The sequence below is a fragment of the Brachyistius frenatus genome, unplaced genomic scaffold (assembly GCF_029030835.1).
Source record: "Brachyistius frenatus isolate BFR_SWC_R1_liver_20210118 unplaced genomic scaffold, ASM2903083v1 Contig_34, whole genome shotgun sequence".
NCBI lineage: Eukaryota > Metazoa > Chordata > Actinopteri > Embiotocidae > Brachyistius > Brachyistius frenatus.
The window spans coordinates 1790929-1816751 of record NW_027210633.1 but is presented as its reverse complement, the minus strand read 5'-3'; the positions used below and the strand labels follow the sequence as shown (position 1 = coordinate 1816751).

Sequence of the window (25823 nt, the reverse complement as noted above, 5' to 3'; positions counted from 1 at the left end):
AATGGTTCTCATTTTTGGCCATAAGGTCAGCTGCTTGGCTGATGGCCTCCATTTCTTTATGGTTGATTTTACAAGGACAAAATGTTTCAGTCTCCAGGAAGATATTTTATAATTGATTGGAAAGATGCCTGTTGTTGTTTAGTTCCTGGATTAATGGTATAGTTTCATGTATTCCCATAACATTTCTATAAATATTTAATGTAATCATACTGTAGGAACATTTGTGGTGACTGTATTCAGTCCTTCACCTATGTTTCATTAACAATAACAGGCACTGCTTAATGCATACTACCACTGCATTATCCTGTTTTCTGAATTTGTTTTTACCTTCTTTTGTGAAGTGCTTTGACCTGCATTTTATGTATGAAAGGTGCTGTACAAATTAGATGTACTGTTGTTATTATCATTAATAATTAATGCCATATTATTAGACATTAGTCTGGTTGTTATCCAGACCAATATTTTGCACTTTGAATTGCCTTCTCTTTCAAATGTGCTATACAAACAAATGTAGCTTACCTTATTTAGTCATCCAGCAGCGCTTCCACCTTTGTTGTGGAGCAAAACTGGCAACTCTGCACTGTGAGTTACGGCAGGTTCACGGTTTGCAGCCATCTTGCAAAGAAGTAGGGTAGCCGTTTTGAGCATGTTAGCATTTATGTCCATTTGCTGCATTATCATCTCATTATTTGCTCCCATGTGAGCTGCTGATTATATGACTTTTCCAAATCATGTCCAACAAGTGTAAAGTTTACAAGAAGTGAAACACAAGCTGTTAGTTGAATTGAAATCAAGACACAGTTTTAAGATATATAAGAAAAAAACTTTATTCGTGACTTATTAACAAAACACATTACCAGATTGATTAAATCATAAGAATCACTATTATCACCTTTACAATGATAAGCAGGTGTACAAAAAAGTTATTAACAGATCTGCACTGTCACAGTCGACTAGTGTGTGCCGCTCGCGTCCACACCCAGCGACTGAGGAACATTCACTATACACAAGCAGAGAATACATCAACTTTATTTTTTTTCATATCATTTTATATATTTAGATATTTTTTTTTCTTCTTTTTCTGCCTTTTTCTCTATTGGGAAAGGAAGAGATATGGAAGGTGAATAATTGACTTCACAAGAGTGTTTGTTTGATCATCGTCTCAAAGCTCAACACAAGTTTAAGGATTGATTTTCTTACCTATGAAAATCATATGGGTTAAAATCAGAAAAAAAGGCATTTCATAGCATAACACAATAGCATTATGTATATCTAGAATATTAAATTCATTTTCAACAGGATAAAAAATGTGATTCTTTTAGGTTTTTCCACAAATTACTGTTCGCAATGGCGTATCTGTATGTACCGTACGTATGTGTTTATCCATATGGATCCATGTATTCCGATGTGTGTGTGTGTGTGTGTGTGTCGTCTTTGAGAATGTGTATTAGAGGTATATGTATTCCAATACGCATTTCCCAGTGGAAAAACATATCTATGTATATATAGTATCTATATAGTATCTGTTTCCTTTGCTTATAACATGCAAACAGCCACTTGGTGATCTGACAGCACAGAAGTACACCTGAAGAACGGGGGCAGGAGGGGGGAAGGAATCATGTGCACGGGAGGGTTTGAGCTGGATAGCAGCACCTATATTCCCCTACAGTGATTGGTAGTCTGATGGTCGGGAAAAAAAAAAGAAGGAACACTGAGGTGATGACACTTGTAATCGTGTCGATGCTTCTCCAGGATCTACTGCCTGCTACAGCCTTTCTCTTTACCATGCTACACCTGGGGTTTCACAACAAATATAGCTCTACTTTCTTTAACACCGAACTTTCCCACCAGCCTTGATTCTCATATCTATGTACAGCAATAAAGCGAAAAAAAAAAAAAAGAAGTACATTTTAAAGTCTTGCCAGGTGCAATTGCTGATCTTTACATGTTGTTACCGATCTCTGGTGCTACACAGGCAATTTCAACATTGTGTTTCACCCCCACTGTCTCATAAGAGGGCTTCTTCCCTCTCTGAATTTAACCTCAAACCTCTTTCGGCTGCTGCTTAGCTGCTCACTTGTGGCTGACAGGAATAACTGCAACACTTCTGCTCGTGCAATACAGGAACGATTCGCCCAAGGTTTTCTACACAATAGACTTACAACGAGTGCTACTATCTGACTCTTCTTTTGGCCACTCCATCTTGTGTAATTGTATCCAGCAAAATCTCAGTGTCTGCTAACCTGTCAGGCGTCCTCACAAGGCAATGCGAGCAAAGCTATGCGAGGGATGGCAAAGCTGTCAACAACTAGCAATCAAGAGGAGACGCTCAGTTGAAGTTGAAGCGAACAAAAGATGTATATGTGTGTGTTTGTGTGCCTTATGTAGTCTCGATGTGTGTATTCTGTGTGTGAATATGCAAAATACACAAAAGTTACGGTGTCACGACCGCACAGTTCATTGAAGGAGAGGGACTTTGAAAAGATGTCGTTCAACCCTGTTGATTCTAGGAAACGCGAAAAGCGAAGGGAGGAAACAAGCAGCGGGCAAGCAAATCCTACAAGCACTGAAGCAGTTGAGGCAGTGGTGCAGGGCTTGAAGAACAACTACTTAACATTCAAAGACAGAAGTAGAGGGATCAGGCTTGAACAGAAATGAAGTGACGAGCAACGTTCCTGCGCCCCAGCCTTATAATACACTCCCACATTAAGGATGGCGCCGGCCTTCAGTTCTGGAGTTGCGGTTTCCATAAAGGGGCGTGTGTTCTTTTAGTATATTTGTGTGTTTGTATGTACTGTAGGAAGAGACCGTGTGTGTGTGTGTGTGTGTGTGTGTGTGTGTGTGTGTGTGTGTGTGTGTGTGTGTGTGTGTGTGTGTGTGCGCGTGCGTGTGTGTGTGTTTGAGTACAGTAATGTGTGTGTCAGACTGGGTGTGCTGATACTCAGCAGGATTGAGACCCCCCAGTGACCTGTGCCATAGTCCCAGAGAGGAGGCAAGGTCAGGGGCCGGTTGCATCAGCTGCACGTAGGTTCCCTAGTTACTATATCCCAAGTAGCCACTAATCCCGATTCACGCACTGCTAAATTACAAGCGGTACCACCACGAAAACCTTTTAGAACGTAACCCTAAGTAACAAGTACATGATTAAGCAAGCAATAAAGCAGGTGCAAATGATACAAAGTCACACAACTGCACTCACTGACAGTAAAGCAGAATTTTTTTTTCTTCTTTTTTTCTGCACACAGCATATATATATATTTTTTCTTTAGCAATTCCATGCTATTTTTCCAACTTGAAGGGCTACAGCAGGGGGTTTTGAATGTTTCTGTCCATTTTCTACAAATTACATAGAACTGCCAACAATTTTCCACTTTTAAGTTTTACATTTTTGTTGTTGTGTATTTTGCCTTTTCTTCAGGCAAACCCGGGTTCCACTTTGGCCCCATAAAATCTAAAAGCTAGCATGCTGAGACTTGCTTTAGATTCGGGACCTAATCTGTCATGTTTGTTTTTTAATTTGGCTAAGGTTGAATTGTTGAGATGTTGCCGAATTAGGCTACCATGCAATGAAAATACAATTTGAACTACAATAAAAACCAAATGCTGTGTCCACTTTGATGACTTTCTTGGTGTGAAAGAGTTTTGAGCCTCAGCTAATGTCATTTTTTGTGCCACCAAAACGAACAACGATGTGCTTCGGGAACTGGTTAGCAGTGATGTTCAGTATGAAATCATTGGTAGAGAGGACTAAAACATGCAAAAACTAGCATTGCCCTTTAAGCGTCAAATGTGGATTATATTTACCAATCGTAATTTTTATGCCAAATCCATGTGGTTTGGACCTTTAGCGCGATATAGCAATGACTTATTGGCATCTTAAATCTTAATGTTATAGATAGATACAGCCTTAGACCTTACCCCATGGTACAATCGAATTTAGTAATTTGCTAATTGTAAATGAACTAGCAGTTATGAAGCCACTACTTTAGTAACTAACCTGGGATCAAACTTGCGCATAGTTGGTGCAACCCAGTCCAGGTCCTCAGCCTCTGCGATGCGCTATATGTTACACTGAGACAGAGCTCTTTATTCGAGTGTGGTCCAGCTTCTCTCAGCCACCTCCTTTTCTTAAAAGGTGCTAATCTTATGGTATACCGTTATGTTGTTACTTTTTCTTTTTTTTTTTCCAATGTTGTTTTTTTTTTTACAAAAGACCACATTGTCTGAATTTCTGTAAGGCCTCCATAATGCTGAAGACAAAAGCCTCTGTTGAATTTTTTTCTTTTTAAAAGTTTGGCGTTCGACCTGCCAAAAAGGAAGGGGCCCAGAGATGTCATCACAGGCAGCCTCACCTGATAATGATCAGATACAAATATTGCACCTTTTCGGGTGCTATCCTCATTATTATTATACAAACTGGGGGGGGAGGGGCAGCAAATCACAGTAAGGCTAATTTAAGCCGATGAATTTGTGTCTGTTTGAATTTGGTCCAGCCTTTAGGTAAAGAGCATTTGTTTAACAAGTTCGCATGATGTGGGGAGCCAGGCCGGGTCTAGTGAGGATTTGGCCACTGTACAATGTCTATGCAAGTATGGTGCAAGGAGGCTCCCTCGGTTCTACAATATGCATTTGGCTTATTTTTCTGGCTCTGAAATTGGGATGGTAGTTTGTCGGTAACTCTGCGCTCATCTCCTCTATTCATCACCGTCATCCTTTCCTTTATCCTTCTTGTCCTTCTTGTCCTTCTTCTTCTTTTTCTTCTTCTTGGCCTCCTCCTTCTTGCCGAAGCTTATGAAGTCACCTTTGTCGTCCACAGGGCCCTGGTCCTGGCGGATAGAAATGATGGCTGGGGAACCAGGGATGATGAAGGCTTCAGGAGGGATCTCTCCGGGTTTCAGAGGTTGCGGAGGGCCGTAGCCCGCTCCGGCGCCGTATCTGAAGTGCCAGCTGTTGCTGTTGACTCCGGCGCCCACTGGGGGCGACAGCTCTCCACCCCCATCGCCATCTATAGAAGTAAGATGAAAGAAAAAAACAGAGATCATCTCATATCTGGACACTCATAAAATTGGATGGCTATGTTAAAGGAAGAGTTCAACATTTTGGGAAATAAATACAACTCGATTGTCTGTACAGTATCATGCCAAATTGTGTAATACACCAACCGGTGGACAGAGTGTCATCGTCACGCTTTGCTCGTGCGTCTTCTCTCACGTTAAGGCGAGGTGTATTATACACTTTGGCATAAGACCGGGATGAAATACAATGCTATCGCCTGGGAGCTGTTGCCAGGCAACCAGCAAAACCTCCAGGAAAGTGCTGAATTGAGTCAAAAACATTTTTTGAATTAAAATGTAAAAGAACGAAGAGGTGCTGGTAGGCAGAGTTTGGCACCTTTAGACAGAACCAGGCTAGCTGATTCCCTTCGTTTCCAGTCTTTGTTCCAATCTAGCCAGCCACTTACTATTTACTATGGTACCAGATTTCTCATAAAACGTTGGTCAAGAAGGCAAATACCAAAATGTTAAATCCTCTTCCTTTCAGCATCAATTCAAAAGTTGGTTGGTCTTTACACATACTGGTAATATTTTGATAGCTGACAAGTGGTAGAAGGAGCACAACCCATTCTAGCCTGGACTTTATTAGGTTAAACCCTGCTTTGCTATTGCTATTAATTGTTATATGCTTGTCATGCATTGTTCTTTTCTTAGCCTTTATTATTGAGTCAATGGTTTGACAATAGCGGAATAGCCACAGGGAGTGGCGGATATTTTCAGGAGAGGAATTCGGGGAACGCTGTAGGGGTCTGACCTTTAAACCACAGGGATGTTTAACTTGGCAATGTGATTTGTATTTGGGTTTGGCAGCAGCATAATCCTGCTCTCATCAGAAGCCAGAGACAGAGACTCAACCTTCAATACGCAAGCATGGATGTGAAAGAGAAAGGAGCTCAGAAAAATACAACAGAAAGAAAAAAAACAGGAAGGTGTTCTGTATTCGCATCGGGGAAATATAATGATAAGTGGAAATAAGACATAGCTATTAAGGTCAAAAGGTCATATATTCCAGAATGAAAAGGAAAGAGGATGTGAGAGGAGATGAAGAGAGAGAGAGAGAGAGAGCGAGAGTGCAAGAGAGGCAGTAAGAGAGATGGGGGTGGGCGGGTTTCACAGGCACGGTGCTCTCAGGCCCACACCAGTTCCCTCTGCGCTGACCTACTTTCTGTCTGGATTTTATTTAGATCAAACACGGGCCACTTGCAAAACGATTCTGTTTGATTTTTCTTTGTAGGCTATTTATGACATTGTTGGAGTGCTGAAATGGTTTCACCCACTGTCCCACTGGAACGCACACTATTTTAGAAAATTTGCGACGTCCGTACGCACGGAGTCCCAGTGTGTCCCCACAGTGACTTCATTGAGTCTCAGAGTACAGTCCGTGTGAAGACTGTAGTTGATGTAACAGACACTATTAATCTGGACAAGAGATAGCTCTGTATTATTGCCCTTTTTAACAGCTCGTACAAAGAGCCTATAAAGAATCAGAGATTGCTGTGATATATATTAACACCAGACAATGCTGGAAAGGATGGGTGCTTTCTATATAGCAACAGAGGTCAGAGAGTGGTATGAAGTAACATAGCGACATTATTATTACAACATACCAGAAAGAGCAGGCACATAAATAATTTGTTCCCTACTTGTAAAAATATAAATATTCATTTTTAACTATATGAAATAATTAGCATTTGAAGGAGAAAAAAACAAACAAACAAAAAAGCTTTGGAGGAACTCCAGATTAAGCTGGTTTTTTTTAAATATAATTTTGTGTAACTTTCATGGACAATTTTAGAAAAAAAAAAAAAATCCACCAGCAGCTAATTGACCAATGTAAGTGAGCTTGTTTGATAATTAGTCTGTGTCAGATGTTATCTCCTTATCTTACCATTAGTGCCGTCACTGCTGTAATACTGTAATGCTGTTTAAGGATTATGACATTTGATGGTACGTGGTGTCTGTCTGTATTTAATCTGGATATTAAGCCCAGGAGGAGGTTGTAATATATGTGACTGGTATCAGCAGTTAAGGTGAGGAAGATGATTCAAATATACTGAGAAGACGAGTTAAAGTAGATGAGTGAAACACTGTGAAGCGTCAGAACGTGGACGAGCCTGTACGTGCACTGCATTTCTGTACACAATTCAGCTGAGTTCTGTGTAACGGAAACACCATTTCCTGTTACCTGATCCTGCTCTGTAAAACATGGTGATTTGATGCTGAGATTTGGGGAATGCTTTAGGTACCGTTGTGCTGATAGACCTAGAAATACCCATTCGCCCGTAATGTGAAACCACAGCGTTAAACTATAGGGGCGGCATTGAATACCGGCAGACTACTTTTTACATTAAACTCGGGTGGCTTTGAAGTGACATGTTACATATAAGCATGTAAGCAGCAACCTCTGAGGCTGAAATATGAAGCCAATGCAGAAGTGCCAAAAATTGCATTTCCATGAACAGCCACAAGAGGCTCGCTCCAAAAGCGAGTCGATCCCCATGACTCTTATTTTGAAATGACCAACTTTACAGTAGAAATAAACATGTTTCCAGCCTGGTACAAAAAAAAGGGGTTTTGGTCACTGCAGCAGGTTTCCTAGTTCATGACAACTGAACAAGCGGTGACAATTTATATAACTCGCCTATTTAAAATGTAATAAGGCTTAAAGTTATGCATGAGCTTCTTTGAGTGACAGGTGGGTCCCGTCACCTTTGGCTGGATGTCTACAGGCTTCAGCCACTGACTGTCAGCCAGAGACTCTCCTTGGTGCCAGTTTCAGCGATCAGGTTTAATTCGACCCGACTCAGCTCCACCCTTGCACCACTTTTGGCCATTTCTAGCCTTTATTTGCCTTTTTGCCACGTTTTTGCATGTTATACGCGGTGAGCTCAGCTCTTGGTTGAGGAAAAGCCAGGAGGAAATTAAAGCTAATTTCAACCTGTTATAATTTTTTCTCCAGCAAGTGTAACTATTTGCCTACAATATACCCGTGGAAGAGTTTACATTATAGAGATGATAGGTCAAGTGTACAAGCCTGAATGGGTTGATCCTCCGTGGATTATGGATTTGTATAATAAAATTCACTGAAACATTAGGATGCGTCCTCGATGGCAAATGAATGCTGAGATTATCATTCGATTTTGGCAAATTTTTGTTTGAAAATTTGTGGACACAGTATTTTATGGTTGGGGCCATACGGGTGTTACGGTTTTTGACCATTACAGGTTAAGCTTTGACCTATTTAGTCAGGTATTGAACAGTTTGTTGACATGGTGTAAATTCTTTATCCACAGTTTACTAAGAAAGCAACAAACATGTTGCTGGATTAGCCCTGGAAGTCAAACTATAATTACGTGTTCTTGCTATCAGGAAAATAATACCCTATCAGAGCAGTATAGATAGCAGTGGCTGCATATGCAAACTTCATGGTTTTAGAGCAGTTCCTGTGCCTTTGCATGACCAGCTAAGCTAAAAATTTCAGCTGCTTGTGTTGCGTCTGTTCAAGTGAATTTTGTTTCGGTGTCTTGGGACATCCCAGGGATTCCTGCACTGCTGTGACAAATCCAATCCCCTGACATTGTTAATTAAAGTACAGACTCAGGTAGTAATCAGAGATTCTCCTGTGTATGTGTGTGTATGAGTGTGTGCATGTGAGATATTAATTCCTACAGTAACGAGCAGGTTTTATCACTTCTGTAACATGCCTCTGCCATTGCTTTATATGAGACTATGTTTCACAGCCAACGTGGGTCTGAAACGCATTACGGTGTAACTGCTGGTAAGCAGGTCAGTATAGCTCCTTGTGAGGCGGTTGCTATGACACCTGATGTGGATGTGTGGGTGTCACAAGCCTCGTTTCTTGTAACCTGATGTCCTAGTTTTAAAATAGGCTACGCTATTTTCTGTCTAGTCCAAGATACCATCGGAAATGAATCCCTATGGTGGTTTGTAGCACATGCACAAATCTGACAGTCACATTGTGGTCGTGTAAATATATATGTGTCATTTGTATTCTGCATGACACACATCTATATAAACCATACTCATCCTCTCAATAGCCCTCTTTTTCTTCTTAATACCTGCCCTTGTCAAGTCCCCTTCCCTTTTCTGCTCTCTACTCCTTCCTCTTTTTTTTTTTTTTTTTTTTTTTTTTGTCTCCAAATATTCCATTCAGAGATATGACCGGTTGCCATGGAAACTGCCTTCGCCCACTCCCTGCTGATGGAGGGTGCGGCTGCTGCAGCAATCTCTCAGTTAGACAGTGTTGCCAGGCAACAGGTCACATGGCGTTCCCTAGCAACAACACTACTGCAGGAACCTGCCAATCCTCTTAACCTTTCTCTCTCTCCATCCCCCAACACCTCGCTTTTTTTTCCTTTTTTTTTTCAACCATCCCCCTGTACGTCTCCTTTGGTCTTCCTCTTTCCGAAATTGCTTTTAATTTTACTGGATCCTCTTTTTTTTTTATTCACAGCACTCTCTTACTACTGATAATAGCATATCTCCCCTCTGGCATTAGACAAATGTCTCCTCATCTGCGCCATGGGTCACTTACATAAACACAGTTTTTCGAGGGAGCCGCATTTAGATGCATCGCAGCATGTTGGAGAAACTTCATCATGATAACAATTTGCTGCAGACATGAAAATGTGTCACCAAAAAAAAAAGGCTCCACCTCTTGATGCATAATAAAGAGGATCAACCTGCAATCTCGTACATGTCTATGCTTTAGCACTGAGCCACTCCTAACAAATGATTTCCTAATGGTAACAACCGCAGTATGCCGTGCACTCTGCTTGAAGACAATATTTTAGTCTTTACGTGACCAGCGAGGCAGCTTTCCATCAGCTCTCAAGAAAAATGCCCATTGCTCTGCTGCAACCTTCCACAGAGATACTGGGAATAAGTACAGCTGGTACCTCAAACAATTCCCCTGCCCGATCCTGCACAGAGCGAAAAACCTTCATATATACATGTTTACTGACTGACAGAGAGACATATCCTGTCACTGGTTGGCCTCAGTGATTGACTGTGATGCTACCCTTCACTGAAGTCCCTAAGTATGTTCTAATTCCTGCAGCTGGACAGAAAATCAATGAATGGCAGCTGGGCTGTGAGAAGGAGGGAGCAGCTCACGATGTTCCAGACGTTGTTTTGAAATCTTAGTTACAGAAGTCTCTCAGCCTCATAGAGCAGCACTTCCAAATTCCTCACCCGCTGTGAGCCGGTGATTCGGTGAATGGTGCAACGCAGGTCATATCTGAGGCCAGCTCTGTTTTGCACTTCTGTTGTGTTGCTCCATACTTTGAATGTTTCCACCCACTCAGGACAGCTCATTCCTTTTCAAAGCTAGCTGCCTTTTTTTTTTTTTTTTTTTTTTTTCAGTCTGTAGCCCTTCATGCAGCTGGCTGCTTCTACGGGAGGATACAGTTGTTTATCTGTACCGCTGCACAAGGGCCCCGGGCGTCTCAGCTAAGCTCTGCATGAACACCACACTGGAATTAAAGATCATGTCGATATTCAAAGGACAAATAAATGTATGCTAAATATAAAACCGCAGCCAGCTGCCAGTTAGCTTAGCTTAGCATAATGGACTGGAAACAGGGAGAACTATGGGCTGACTGGGTTCATGGGTATAACAAGTAAAATGTTTTACATTTTGTTTAGTTTTAATACAGATTAAAATATAAGATAACATGGTTATTAGTGAGATCTAAAGTTGCTGATAGGCAGTTTTTTTTTTTAAACATTTGAACATAACCATATTTCCGTTTGCTTTTCTTGTCTCGTGGATGCAGCATCATAGTTAACATATAGCAACATGAAAATTGTACTGACGTTGTCCTCTAAGGTCTTGTTAACACTTCCAGCCCAAATCTGTTTTGTGTCATATCCAGATTGTATCCGGGTTGATTTTTGAAAGTCTGGACAGAAAAAAACAAAACAACCAACAACACATGAAATGCGATTATTGCTAATCAGATCCAAACCACATCTGGAGGTGGTTTGAAATGCGATTCTAATCAGATTTCTACAGATGTGTCTCCGTCTGGACGCTCCGGTGGCTCAGATGAGATTTCTTGGGTCAATCGCAACATGACACACAACGATGACATCATTTTTGAGTGACAGAGTGAGCAGATTCTACGCTACTACTAGCAGAACACTATCAGACAGGGTCGATTTTGGCGCTATGGAGGACAACGACAACAGTCTGTGGACAGGCCGAAATAAATGGTCTGCTAGCACTTTGCTTTCGTGTTGGGAAGCCTTGTCACCTGCAAAGCTTCACGTGTAACGTTACCATAGCAACCGATGCCGATATGTGCTGGCGACGCCTGGACCAACCAAATCCGGTCTGTTCACTTGTAAATAACGGCGTGGATAGTCTGTTCTAAAGATCTGATTTGAGAAAAAAAAAATCTGACTTGCTTGCAGTCTAATAAAGCCCAAGTTTCAGCGAGTAAATAAATAAGAGGATTTCCCAAAATGCTAAACGATATTCCTTTAGTGTAACATAACACTATGAATGAGAAACAAATCGGTTACAATGCAACTTGGGTCGTAGAAAATAAATCAGGTTTTCAATTTTTAATTATTAATAAAATTATTAAATTTTGTCTAAAATTATTTCAGCATCGCTTGTATTTTGAAGTAAAACATAAATCGTCTGAAATTACATCAACTCGTGAATTGTTTATTTAATATTTAACATACTTGTTTTGATATTGTGCAGCAAAGAGGACAACAACTTTTGTGGCCTCCCACCCATCAAATATCAATTGTGTGTTTTAGCACAAACAACGGAGGTACCAGCGTCTCCCGGTAGTGACACCTGAAACTCAACTCGAAGAAATTCCAAATTCTATTGCAGTTTGTCTTCATGACGTAACAATGATGAGCATTTCATACAAAATCCATCAAATCAATCTTAGTTTTCTTTAGTTCAAACATATATTACGCTTGCAGAAGACATGTGCAGAAATCAGTTACCTTTTACATATCACTTTTCTGCCTCCGTTGCCCTAAATAAGATAACACACACACACACACACACACACACACACACACACACACACACACACACACACACACACACACACACACACACACACACACACACACACACACACACACACACACACACACACACACACACACACAGAACTTTTCCCCCTTCATCCCCAACACTTTCCCTCACCTGCAGCGCTCGATACAGTGGGCCAGTTCTGGACCAGCATCCCCTGGGCTCCCTGCATCACTGAGGATTCCTCCATGTGGACAGAACTGAAAAGTAGAACACATTCAGCAAAATCATTTTCAAACATAACGACTGGTCATTCAAAAAATTTGACCGTCAGTAAAACTTTTCCTTGATGGTGTGCCATTTTTTTTTTTTTAGGAAGTATTAACCACTATTTCAGGCCTCGACAGAAATGGTTGTCGGGGACAACAAGGTTTGAAATATTTCTCGTAGTCTTGTTGCTCCTGGCAACCACTTTTCTTGCCTTAACACAATGTGACAAAAACGTGTTTTACTTTGAAAGCAAAGTCGCAAAATAAAATTTGGCTGTCAGGAATTTTATCATTTACACCCGAGCGTTTCCTGCTGTGACACGTCTCCTGTGAAGAAGTGAAAAATGTAGTGTTTCAGTATATGACAGCAAACCGTTCCCACTCTGTTGACGCCATTTTACAACTCACAATGAATAAATAAAAATTAAAAAGGATGTAGCGAGTATTTTCTTAACTTTGCCAATTAAACTAAAATGATTTGACAAATTGAATTAACTTTACCTGGCAACCCTTTCATTAATTAATTTACATTATGTTGAAATTTTTTCATTCCCTATTTTTGAAATGACTTGTGATGAAAAACAAGAGAACCAGATAAAACTAGTGGAGATTAATGTACTGCCCTGTTCTGTTGGAGTCCGTGCTGTACTGTTACTGTTGTTCATTGTCAGGTAACCAGGTAATTGATTGAGTCTCCTGGTATCACATTCATGCAGCGTTTACTGTCCAATTTGCCCTCTAATTTTATGACTTGGTTGTAAATACTGTTGTTTTCTGGTTTCTGAGGACGAGGATGAATAATAATACAGACCAAGCCAGTGTGCAGTATCACTACACATGAGATATGAGTCATTGAAATGGAGATAGTTAAGTCTTTGTCAAGTCAATGTACCCAAACTCTCTTCATCACTCTCCATTATGGGTTTGCGTGTTATGCTGGACTCTTCACAGTGGGGGGGTTTGCCATGTTAACAGCCCTAGCATCGATGGAGCTGTGACAGCATCACTGTTAAGTGATTGGCTCAACAAATGTGCCCATGCAAGTTGCGAGGAAAATGGTGCCACTTATAACAGCTGACTTGCTGTTGTCATCATACTTCACATCTACATTTGGACTCAACTGGTTTTAAGACTCTGCTGGCAAAAAAAATGGTTTTCATGCAGTGTATATTTTTTGATTTTGGACTATTTGATTAATTTATATCTCCCTTTAGACTGGTGACAACACTTTGTGTATTTGCGTCACTATTTCTCCTTAATTCATGCTAAGTGGGTCACATAAAATGCTATATAAATCACGTTGTGAATTACATGTAAAGAAATCCCTATCTTAGTACTTTCAGCATTCAGACGGGAATAAAACTGTAAAGTTTGGTGTATGTAGGAGCTGCTGAAGAGGAGATTCAGTAGCATGAGAAGAAGATCATTTTAAAACAGACCATAATTTGACAGTACATGTTTCATGCCCATATCATTAAGCTCCTCATTTATGGAACATTTTATTCCAAAAGACATTGCAAAAAGGGATTGTTGTTGACAACATTTTCTGATTTATAGAGTTATGAAAATAATATGTTGACCAGATGAAACAAGAATGTTGAATCTGGATTCTTCCAATGTCAAAATTTCTGTTCTGGAAACGTAAGCAAATTTATTTTATTTTTTTTCAGACAGAGGCTCATTTGTATATCAAAATACACAATTTCTGAAAACCTGTAATACAAAAAAATCCTGATCTTATTAGAAGTCAACAACTAGGAAGGTTTTATGGTTACAACTATTAGTTAAATCTTTACCCTATTCACCTGTAGTGTCCTGCCTTAAATATTTCAGGGAGGAAGAGATACAAGGAAGATGTATTTCAGGACTAAGATGCACTATTAACATCTGCTTCTGTGCTGTTATATGGTGATGTGGTTTGTACTGTGCCCACATCACCGGCTTTGATCACAGCCGCTCAGCACGGTGTAGGACAGGTAAATGACACACGTGTAATTTAACAGTAACATATACGTATTTTGCAAACATATTAGTATTTGTAGCTGATCTTGTTGCATACCCATATCATAATATATGGTAATTGTGTGTTTAAAAAGTTAGACAACTTCACCACACCCAGTGTATAAAAATATAAATAATTCCCCCTGCGAGCGCCACACAGATTCTAAATATGGCACCAAAGTGAAGTTCTTGACGTCTCGGATATTATTTTTTATTTTTTTCCGGTGGAGCTCTACTTTTTCATTCTGCTTATAGCTGTTGGTGGGCAGGCGGCACGCGGAGAGATGGAAATGCACACCCGGTTCCTTTTCATTTTACGGTTGAGGTTTACAGTCACGTGATGTTGACTTTGACTCGACAATGATATTTTATATACCTGGCAGTCTATTATCTAGGTAGCCTGGTTCTGTCCAAAGATAAAAACATCAGTGACTTCCTGGAGTTGTGTTTTCACCGTGAAGTTGCCTAGCAACTAAATACAAATCCAAGGAGGTCACTGAAATGTTTTGTATGAATTAAACATACAATATGTGTTTTAGTAAAATGTAAGCCCCTTTTCCACTGCTGGGGCCCCCACTCTATTGTTTTTGGTGCCTGGTATTTCTCTGGGTTTCTTTTCCCACTGCAGACGGTGTCCCCTGTAACATGAAACTGGCTTTGCTCGAATGATGGAAGACATTGAGGGGATGTTGTTCTTGATTCTTAATATGGGTCTGTTTGTCACAGCAAGGACACAGATTTTGTTTCACAGGAGTCTGAAGGCAGCAAGACAAAAGACTGCCAAGGGGTTGCGGGTTGCCATTAATCGAGTCGACCGGTGAATTTGGAAAATGGCGGCTGCTACAGTAGCTTGGCCAGTTAACAATGGCTGGGTTTACACAGGATGTCCAGGATCCTGCACGATTTGACCAATCGGTGGTCTTCCACGTTTGAATGTCCCCTTTTGGTATCGGCTCTGCTCACTTGGAACCTCAAGTGACGATAGTAATATCCAAAACTTCTGCCCAATGGAAAACCTAAAAAAGCGAGCCGAGCCGAGCCGAGCCGAGCCGAGCTAGTCCTGGCTGAAGAAAAGGGGCATTAATGGGGCGGGTACGAAAATAGCATTACCTTTGGACCCATGTCAGCTCTTTCCCTGTGTTTTCAGTCTTTAAGCGAAGCTAAGCTAATTGGCTGATGGATGTATAGCTTCATATTTACCATACAGACATAGTGGTATCTATACAAATGATGTCAAACTATTATTTTAATAAGGTGAAAGTGGAACGCATACAAGTGTTTTTGTAACTACTGAACTGAGACACAAACCCAACCCGGGAAAGATTTTTTTTTCTGCTCATACATTCATAATGAATGTATGAGGAGCTTACGCTATAGAAAGACCTCCACAGGATTGGGGCCGCTGCAACGCAGCACAGCGATCCTCTCTGAAACTGCAGATCAATGTTGATTTCTAATGAATAAAATAAAAAAATAAAAAATGCCCGTGCACATTCTGAGCGTGTTTCAAGCGTTTCAAAAAAAAAAGCTGCTGGTTTTAACGTGCGAGAACGCGACACAGGTCCGACGGGTGCATTCTCCACTGACCGACTGCACGGGGGAATATGGGTCAGTAACGTTACTGCCTGCATGCTTTTCGTCGCGCGATACATTACAGCCACCGTGTGCTGGGGTCAAGTGTTAATGCGAGCCATCTCGGTGTCGGTGCGCGTTACAGGCACTGCCATTTTAAAGATGGCAGCGGCAAATTGCGGCGACGATTTATGTTAATCCATGTCATGTCACAACGACTTGATGACGGAGCGCACATTATGATCCCCACAGAAATTAACACTAATGTAAAATTAAATCAAACTTAGACGGAGCAGATGACTGCACAAGCAAGCGGTAAACACTGTTAGCATGAAATTAGGGAAATTTAGTACAAAGCGTAGACATGTGGAGGGGAAACTCATTAGTCTCTCATGTTCCAGCTGTCCTCATGTCAAATTAGAAAAACACTTTATTACATATTTGAATGCAACTTTTGTGAATTGATCATTACAAAATGTTATAAACAGATACAGGTTTTTTTTGTGGTTTTTTTAAATGCAGTGTTGTTTTTGCTGTTGCAGACAATGCACCTATTTCAGTACTCGCTGATTTGCAGCTAATGAGAATGCTTACATGTGTTGTGCTTCATTACTCAGACATGGCTGGGAATACTCTGTTGTTGTGCGAGCTAGCAAAGTGAAAACACAATCAATCTATCTCTGAAATAATACCCAGCTTCTGCCCCAGATCTTAGAAAGAAAACAATTGTACTGTAACGTGTAAGCCTGACAGAATTAACAAGTTTCAGTGGACTAATTAGTAGTTATAATTGATCAATATTTATTTTAATCTTTCTGGAATTGGGAATTTGGTTGTGCAATAAGGCCGTAGTTTAAAAATAAATAAATAAAATGCATGTAAGTCCAAGATGTCCTCCGCTGTCTGTGTTTACAACTTCTCCCCTCATCTCCAGACCAAAATAATACAATAAATACACAGTTACACACACACACACACACACACACACACACACACACACACACACACACACACACACACACACACACACACACACACACACACACACACACACACACACACACACACACACACACACACACACACATGTACATGCGGGCAGCTGTGCATGCAGACACTGATGCATGTGTGCATCTGATAATCTGAGAAAGGTCACCGTCAGCTCATTTGTCCTTCATGCTTCCTGCTTAAAGACTGTAAGTGGGGGAAGCGACGCTCAGAATGTAGATGACCTATATAGTGTTACACTGCGGAGGAAGAGGCTCTGGTGAAGCTGCACATGCCTTTTTTTTTTCCCAAAGGAGGAGGAAAGGCTTAAGGTTCAAACAAATGCTGAGGGGAAACTTGCAGTTATTTTGGAAAATATCAGATAGTAAGCAGCAGGATTTTTTTTGCAGAATAGTTTTTGAATTGTGTTTCCTAGAGGTCATTGCGAAGTTCAAAGTGTCAATATACTTTTTTGCTAAGAGATATCATACGTAAACTGCAGGGGCAATATGGAGGGTCAGTGTGATGGTGCACGCTGGATGTGGAGGGTCAGTGTGATGGTGCACGCTGGATGTGGAGGGTCAGTGTGATGGTGCACGCTGGATGTGGAGGGTCGGATGAAACGATGTAACTTTTTCTAGGTGATCAAAGTTGCAAAAGAGTTCAAGATGGGAAAAATGCTTACCTCTGCATCCCTGCCCTCAAAGACGCAGAATATCGCCAGTCAGCATTCGGGGCTTTTGGCTGAGCGAGCAAGAGGTAGAGAGAGAGAGAGGAGAGGAGAGGAGAAAAAAAAAAGAGAAAGATGGAGAGGCACAGAGAGAGAGAGAGAGAGAGAGAGAGAGAGAGAGAGAGAGAGAGAGAGAGACACAGAGACACAGAGAGAGAGAGTTTAGTTTGATCTCATACTGTGCAAAGCCCGGCTGGGCCATAGTCTCATCAATTAATCATGATACACATCCCAGCTCTGGACGTGATAGGAACACTGCACTTATGTCCCACATTGCAAGCACACACACACACACACACACACACACACACACACACACACACACACACACACACACACACACACACACACACACACACACACACACACACACACACACACACATATTGATAGCCACACAAGGATTTTAAAAAGGGCAGTGACTGAAAGCCATATTGACAGTTTTTGAAGTCACTCACTCCATGGCTCTATAAATGTGAGAGCAGGGAGAGTTAGGCCCTCTCCCCGAGTGCTGGAGTGTTTGTACAGACATGATGTGTGTGTGTGTGTGTGTGTGTGTGTGTGTGTGTGTGTGTGTGTGTGTGTGTGTGTGTGTGTGTGTGTGCGTGCGTGCGTGCGTGCGTGTGTGTGTGTGTAACTGAGGAAATCTGTCTGCTCCTGATGAACCTGCATGGGCTGAGTGCTGGAAATTCCCAGCAGCCTTCTGGTGAATTATTGCCTTTAAAAATCCAATAAGCAAGAGCCATAATCACCAGGGCAACTGCAGCCTATATCACTGACATGTATTAAACTAGTGTTACATACAAATGTGGTATCACAAATGTAAAATGTGTTGGTGATGTAGGACAAAGTGAGACAAATCATCAGCAACATTTAACACGTTATCACTGTAAAGTCTTTTAGATATGTCATCTTTCATCTTCTGTGCTTTTAAAATAGATTTAATTATAAGACTGTATATCTCACCTAAAAGTTTTAACTGTGTGGGCACCTATTTTGGTAGTACGATACATACTGTGCAGTATAAAAAAAAAACATGATAGCAATATGATATTTAGATGTTTCTAAGAACACAGAAAACATATTCTATTAGTGATCAATATCAGCGAAAATGGACTAAAACTAATATTATTAGTTTTAATATTATTAAATATATGGCTTATAGTTTTTGGACTGTTGGAGCTGTTCACCATGTTAAGGTTGCCATGACTTCCATTCATTTACCTTTGATAATGCCAGTGTTCGCTGATGATTATATTTTTAAAGAACCATACGACCCTCGTAGGAGAGGGGGTGGGGTCCTATTTTTTTTAATGAGCCAATCTTTCGCTGCCATTAATTATGCCTGACTCTTTCATAATCATTTTCTTCATGAGTAGGTGCATATGCACAGCAATGAAATGATTGTGAACATTGCATTCCAGCTAATGCCTAAAATCTGTCAGCATCGTGTGCACTGCAGCCGCGGACCTCAGGAACAGAGTGAATGAGAAAAGCTGTGTTTTAAGGCACAAACCTGCTCAGGCAGCTGCAAGTGTCCCAGATAAAGGTGGCACATTATGTTCCTCAGTTCAATTCAGAGGGGAGTATTTTCTGCTGGTAGACACAGCCTCTTTGAGTAAATCTAATTTGCAGGGTTAAGGAACAGAGGCTGGAGGTTAATTTAATTTACTCTGCTACACTTGTCTTGGTAGGAGATTTTTTTTTTTCATAACTAGTGTACCAGTGACTGGCACCTGATAATTAAGATGATGCATTCAGGCAACCTCCTAACCTTATTAGGAACCTTTGCTTCAACCATCTGGCAATAAGGAATTATATTTTACCAATATTTCAATCACCAACCTCTTTTGTAAAAGCAGAATAAATCTACCAAGAATTATTTTCTAATATCAAACCCAGACTCCTTACAACCAACAGACATGAAGTTTTCAACATTTAAGAGCAAAGCAATTGGGGATTTTATTTAGAAAATATGACAAACCCTTCACTGGGATCTTACTGGATGTTAAACAGCAATACTTTTGAAATGAAGGTAAATCATTTTAATGTAGACATCAAAGTGTTTTCTGTTTTACTCATCTAGACGTCATTAGAGGGTAAGAAAACTCTCACTGTAATGCAAATTTAATACAACCATTAAGACTACAAAAAACAAACATTTACACTAACCATACATCTCCTATCCCACGCTGGCAACAACTAGACCTGTGGTGGCTCTAACCAAGTCAATTAACCCCACTGCTCCAGTGTAACTGTTCTAGATTTACTCACTCACCCACATACAAGTCAACCCTACATGCAGAGAGAGTGAGCAAAGTAGTGTGAGCTGTTCTCAGTGTAGATGTGATGACAACCTCAAAGTGAAACACAAATCTCTGAATCATCAGAAATAACACAGGACCCTTGAAAAGCATCCGGACTGACACTAATTCAATATGAGTGCTGAGCTGGGCTGGGCTGACCGACTGCACAGTACAAGTGGGAACTAAACAAAAGGAGAGAAGGTTGCAGGGAATCGGTTCATTGCAGGAAGGGATCAGACTTGACTTACAGGAATGTCCTGTCCCTGCAGCAATAACATGACACTCGCATAATATATGGAAACAAAACAGACTGTAGCAATAACCTTAATGAAAAGTCTGGCTCGGTGTAAGTGTCTTATATTGTTTGCAACTAAATAAAATGTCATTACAAAGCTGCTGATATGTAAACACTCATGACCTTCCAGTTATGCAGACAAAGGTAAACATAAAAAATTCATGACACACCTCTGGGCAGAGTTGCAGCGAGGCATCAGGCATACTCAGTCTCCGTACAAATCCACTTCCACTGGTGAAGAAGCGGTCGGCGCCACTCCCCCAGGTGCCACTGATGGGCCGGCCCGTGTTGTAGAACATGAAGGTGTCACTGCCGGAGGTGGCGGTCAGACAGGTCTTGTAGCAGTAAGTCTTCGTTAGGGAGCCATTCCCACGCACTTCAATGTAGTGAGGCTCCACTTTAAGGTCTCTCCGAAGCACCACGTTGTTATTGGGCTGTGCCCCGGCTCCGCCGCCGCCTCCCCCACCGGCACTTACGCTGCTGCTCCCACCATCTGGAGGGGGTTTCTGGGACACACAGCAAGGGGAGCAGGACCCAGGCTGGGTGCAGTAGGCGTGACAGCGGACGATGGCCAGCACCACTACAGTGACCAGGAAAACAAAGGTCGTGGCGCTCAAAGCCACGATCAGGTACAGGGTCACGTTGGATAAAAGCAGTGTGCTGTGAGGCCGGATGATCCTCTTAGGGTCAGGAGCCACTTTTGGCGGCACCTCCATGACAGCCACATTGATGGTGGCGGTGGAGGTGAGAACAGGCTGACCATGGTCCTTCACAACGACGGTCAGAGCAAAGGAGGTGGAGTTGTCCTCCAGGATCCTCCGAGTGGTCCTGATCTCTCCGGTGTGCTCGTGCACTTTGAACAAGTCGAGGTCAGTGGCCGTCTCCATCACATACACCAGCCAAGCATTCGGACCGGCATCTGCATCGTATGCCACCACTTTGGTCACCAAGGCACCAGGCTCAGCATTCTTTTGTACCGTCTCCAAGGAGCGCGTGCCATTGCCAGGAGGGTTGACTATCAGTGGCGCATGGTCATTCTGATCCATTATGTAGATGTAGACGGTGGCGACGCGGCTAAGCGGAGGAATGCCCCCATCTTGGGCTTTGACCTGGAAGTGAAACTCTCTCAGTGACTCATAGTCAAAGGCTCGCAGGGCATAGGCCTCCCCAGTATCGGCCTTCACAGACACATACGAGGTGACAGGAATGCCATGGTTGTTGTCATTGAGCACTGTATAGGTGATGCGTGCGTTCTCTTTGATGTCTGCATCCTGAGCTTTCACAGTACACAAAGAGGCCCCGGGGGCATTGTTCTCCCCCACATAGACTGTATACGAAGTCTGTTCGAATCGTGGAGGGTTGTCGTTAACATCAGCCACATCCACCTGTATGGTCTTCTGGGAGGAGAGGGGGGGGTTTCCCCCATCTGTGGCACTCAGAGTGACATTGTAGGCATCAGTGGTCTCGCGGTCCAGGAAGGCTGAGGTAACCAGAGTGTAGTAGTTTCTGAATGACTTGATCTTGAATGGAAGGCCTGCTGGGATCTCTAAGCTCACCTGCTTGTTCGCGCCAGAGTCCCGATCAGTGACACTAATGAGGGCCACGACTGTGTCTGCACGGGCGTCCTCCCTCACGGGGCTAGACAGGGATGACAGCACGATCTGAGGGACATTGTCATTCACATCCACCACCTCCACCACCACCTTGCAGTGTGCTGCCACGGCCCCAGGGCCCTTATCCATCGCCTGGATGTACATTTCATAGGAGTTGGTCTCTTCGTAGTCGACATTGCTCCTCACTCTTATTTCTCCCGTGTTTGTGTCCATGCTGAACATCTGCCTTACTCTCTCGGGAGTGTAGCTGCTGAAAGAGTAATAAACCTCTCCATTTGTGCCCTCATCCAGGTCAGTTGCATTCAGTTTGATCACCAGGGTGTTTTTGGGCGAGTTTTCCAACAGCTTCACCTTGTACACTGAGCTGTCAAACATTGGAACATTGTCATTTGAGTCCAGGACCCGGACATTGATTTTAGCCATCCCTGTTTTCTCTGGTGTCCCACCATCCACAGCACTTAGAATTAATTGGTGGTAAGGCGTCTGTTCACGATCAAGGGGCTTTTTGAGCACAAGCTCGATGTGCTTTGTATTCAGGGAGGGTTTGTTGGATACCAGCGCGAAATGGTCGTTTGTGCTGAGCTGATACATGCGGACAGAATTGGACCCAATGTCTGGATCTTGCGCGTTTTCAATGGGGTAACGAGACCCCGGTAAAGCAGATTCTATGATTTCCAGTTGATACTCGTCTCTGGGGAACTGCGGCGCATTGTCATTGGCGTCCACAATTTCCACCACGACATGGTGCACCTCAGTGGGGTTTTCGACCAGCATCTCCAGATTAATGAGACAGGTGCTGGATAAATCACACAGCGCCTCCCTGTCGATCCTCTCATTGACAAGTAATTTCCCATTTTTTGGGTTGACAATCACGTAACGTTTACCGCTGTTGGAGGTTACCTTGATTTTTCGGGTGGAGAGCTTTCGAATATCCAGCCCCAAGTCATGCGCCAGATCACCGACCAGTGCTCCATTTTCCAGTTCTTCTGAAATAGAATATCGTAACTGTCCGAACGAAAGGCCACAAAATAAGGAAAATATCACAAAATAAAAAGGCACATTATTCCCTATCCAGTTGCATATCCCCGCCACAGCCATTGCAAGCTCATAGGATCCGCAGACGGATTAAACGCACCCTTCCGCCTTTTTAGCTTGCAGTATCTTGCATCCCAGCACCTCATTAAGGTGGGCTAATTGGTTTCCCGGTAAATGAAACAGAAGCGGCTCATCCATTGTGTTACCCGACTGAGGTGAATCCTCTCCAGTGCGCCCATATTTCCTTTGTCCAAGATGCGCTTTTTTTTTTTTGTCTCCAATGCGCGCTGCTGACGGGTGTGTTTCCCTGCCGCTGGAGCTGTGAGATAGTCAAGGCAGTCAGAATTTGCCCCCATAAAACCGGAAAGGAAGAGTGTGCCTTTCAAAATAATATCATACTATAAGTTTATTTGTTCTGGTAGACGGGAGGAGGGAGGAAAGCGTTGAGATGTCCCATCTGGAGTAGTTTGTTATGTGCGCTGTAACTCAATGAACAGGTTTTGACCCAATCTATATCATTATAATGGAGTATAGCCGTCAAATATAATGGACAAACCCTTAATTTGACATATTACATTTAGCCTTAATATTGTCACGAAATATCTAGGCTTACCATGGATCCCTATGTGTTTACAGTATGTGCTTTATTAAAAATGTATCATCAGTCTGTATATGAGAAGATTTATTTTGAATGTATAACCGGAAGATGTATGACTTAATGTAGCTGACTTGACCTCGGAGGGACCGTATCCCACCCTAGCGCGCACTCAGACTCCAGCTCTCCTCTCCGCTGTGGCGCAGCTCCCCTCCTCCCTCCCCACCCATTTCTCTCCTCTCATCCCTCCATTGCGATGTCGGTGGAGGGTCTGGGAGCGAACAGACGACCAACACATTAAAGCACCTCCAGACAAAAAAGAAAAAAGGAATGGCGACCGCACCAAACGACCACAGCCTGTATACTACGACTATCCCTGCATCCAGTGACTCCAGAAATCCACAATACAAATTTGCTGTGCAGCACGTGGCTGAAATTTTAATGGTGGGATTATTGAAATGGAGGAAATAGCCCGAAGATTTGGCTCAAACATTTTATTTACCAGATTCACTGCTTGTTTAGGCTTACTGTTGCACGTGAAGGTCACTTTATTCAAAATCTCCACTTCTCCTTAAATGATATACGATATAGAAAGGGAGAAAAACGTGGTCACAGACAGACACATGGTTAGGGGACTGGCTTATGCTTGTCGTCCTTTGTCTGAGCCGGAGTCGCAAGGATGGTTAATTTGCCGGTAGCGATTCTGCGGCGCAGCCTACCGCATGGCGAGCATTTGGGCAAGGCGCAGGAGAAAGAAAGCATTGCACTGACAATCACAACCTTCCCTCCACATGGATCACTGTCAGTGGTAGACCTCAGACTGTCAGGTCACATAATCGTATTTAACATGCCCGTTGGTGGACCCCATAAAGCAGAGGTCTCATTTCCTCTGTCTATAGAATATGTCCCGAAGAGACACATGATATAGGGTTGTATATGGGCACTGAGGCGAGGAGGCTGATGAAGAAATAAATACGGAGCCTGTGTTGATCCACACACAGGATGGATAAATAGATTCGCTTTTTTTTCATGAAGAAACAGCAGAACAATTTTCAATTTTCTTTTTTCACTTGTGAAATCAGAGTTTCTTGGAATTAACCCTCTAATCCGACAAAATATATTCTTGCTAACACTCAAATTGTGGTGGGAATTGCATGTTCTCCCTGTTAGTGAATTAAAAGACTGAAAACACATGAAAAACATGTATGTCACCCAGTGCATGCTGGGATCAGCTCCAGTCCCCCTGAGACCCTGCCCACCAGTTTAGCAGCCATAGAAAAGTACAAGGCAGATATTTGGTGGATTGATATTTCTGATGATCTTGGATAAATTGCAGTTCAAGCGAAGTTTAGGAGTCACAGCTGCAAAGGCACGGTCTCCATTATATTGAGTCTGAAGCAGGGAACAACCAACAAATCCTGATCTGTAGAACCTCAGAGACCTTCTGGTGGCATATGTTTGCAGACGATTTCTAGTTTAGGCTGGTGCTTTACCATAGAAGGCTGTGAAAATGATCACAATCAGATGTGAAGTTACATGAGACTTCTTAAAAGGATCGGTCAATAGCTTTTCTGGACCATTAATAACGGACCCAGGGAAGATTTGCTAAAATAACTTAACGCACAATTACAATAGTCTAAACAGCGTGAAATAAATCAATCTTTCATCTTTTTTTTTTAACTAGATCTCAAACCTTTCAAAGATATAATGTTAGTTGAAACTCTCTGTTTGGCTACATTTCTTAACTGTTGAGTATTTTTTTGATATTCACAAACCAGTAATGTGTGACACAACAAAGGAAGCATCAGCCACAGCAGTATTTCAGCAGCACAGACAGCTCCTCCCTTGCAGCCACAATAAAACAATTTGCACAACTGTATAATTACAGGCTATGCTTTCATGTAAATAGAAGTCTGTTTCATCATAATGTATTTAACCAGGTTTTAAATGTAAAACCACAACCGAATTAAGACGTGAAGTATAGCTTTCTTCAATATTGGGTGGATGAATGTGGCATGTAGACTTTTTTGGTTTCGATTGGTGGTGAAAACTTAAGAGTAACTGTGGAGACAATTTTCATGTGGACACAAAACAAAGAAAAATATACTTAATTTAAATCAATTATTCTCTCGTATAACTCTGCTACAAAGGAATCAAAGGAATAACATGTGAACACACTTGAACAGAAACTGGAGGGTTAAATCTCATTACATAAAAAGTACATAAGCAGTTTAATCTCCATCTGACACCAGTAGCTTTCTGTCAGTAGATTCTGCCATTGGATTGTTATTTGATTGTGTCTTGGTTAGAAATGGTGGTCATTTGGTTTAAACTCTTTA

The 25823-nt window shown here is 42.0% G+C and overlaps 1 protein-coding gene across 2 annotated transcripts; it reads right to left on the bottom strand.

The window, feature by feature from the left end:
* Nucleotides 1-811: 811 nt before the first annotated feature.
* LOC138622087 (protocadherin alpha-C2-like) lies at nucleotides 812-23216 on the bottom strand. Of its 2 annotated transcripts, XM_069700593.1 has the most exons (5): nucleotides 20412-23216; nucleotides 17596-17654; nucleotides 12256-12341; nucleotides 10893-10978; nucleotides 4713-5005 (listed from the first exon to the last, which is right to left on the bottom strand). In XM_069700593.1, exons 1-5 carry the CDS (start codon nucleotides 22950-22952, stop codon nucleotides 4895-4897), a joined length of 2883 nt encoding a protein of 960 aa, XP_069556694.1. In that variant the 5' UTR covers nucleotides 22953-23216; the 3' UTR covers nucleotides 4713-4894. The 2 variants fall into 2 exon arrangements, with proteins under 2 accessions (XP_069556693.1, XP_069556694.1); XM_069700592.1 differs by lacking the exon at nucleotides 10893-10978 and having other exon boundaries at nucleotides 812-5005.
* Nucleotides 23217-25823: the final 2607 nt, after the last annotated feature.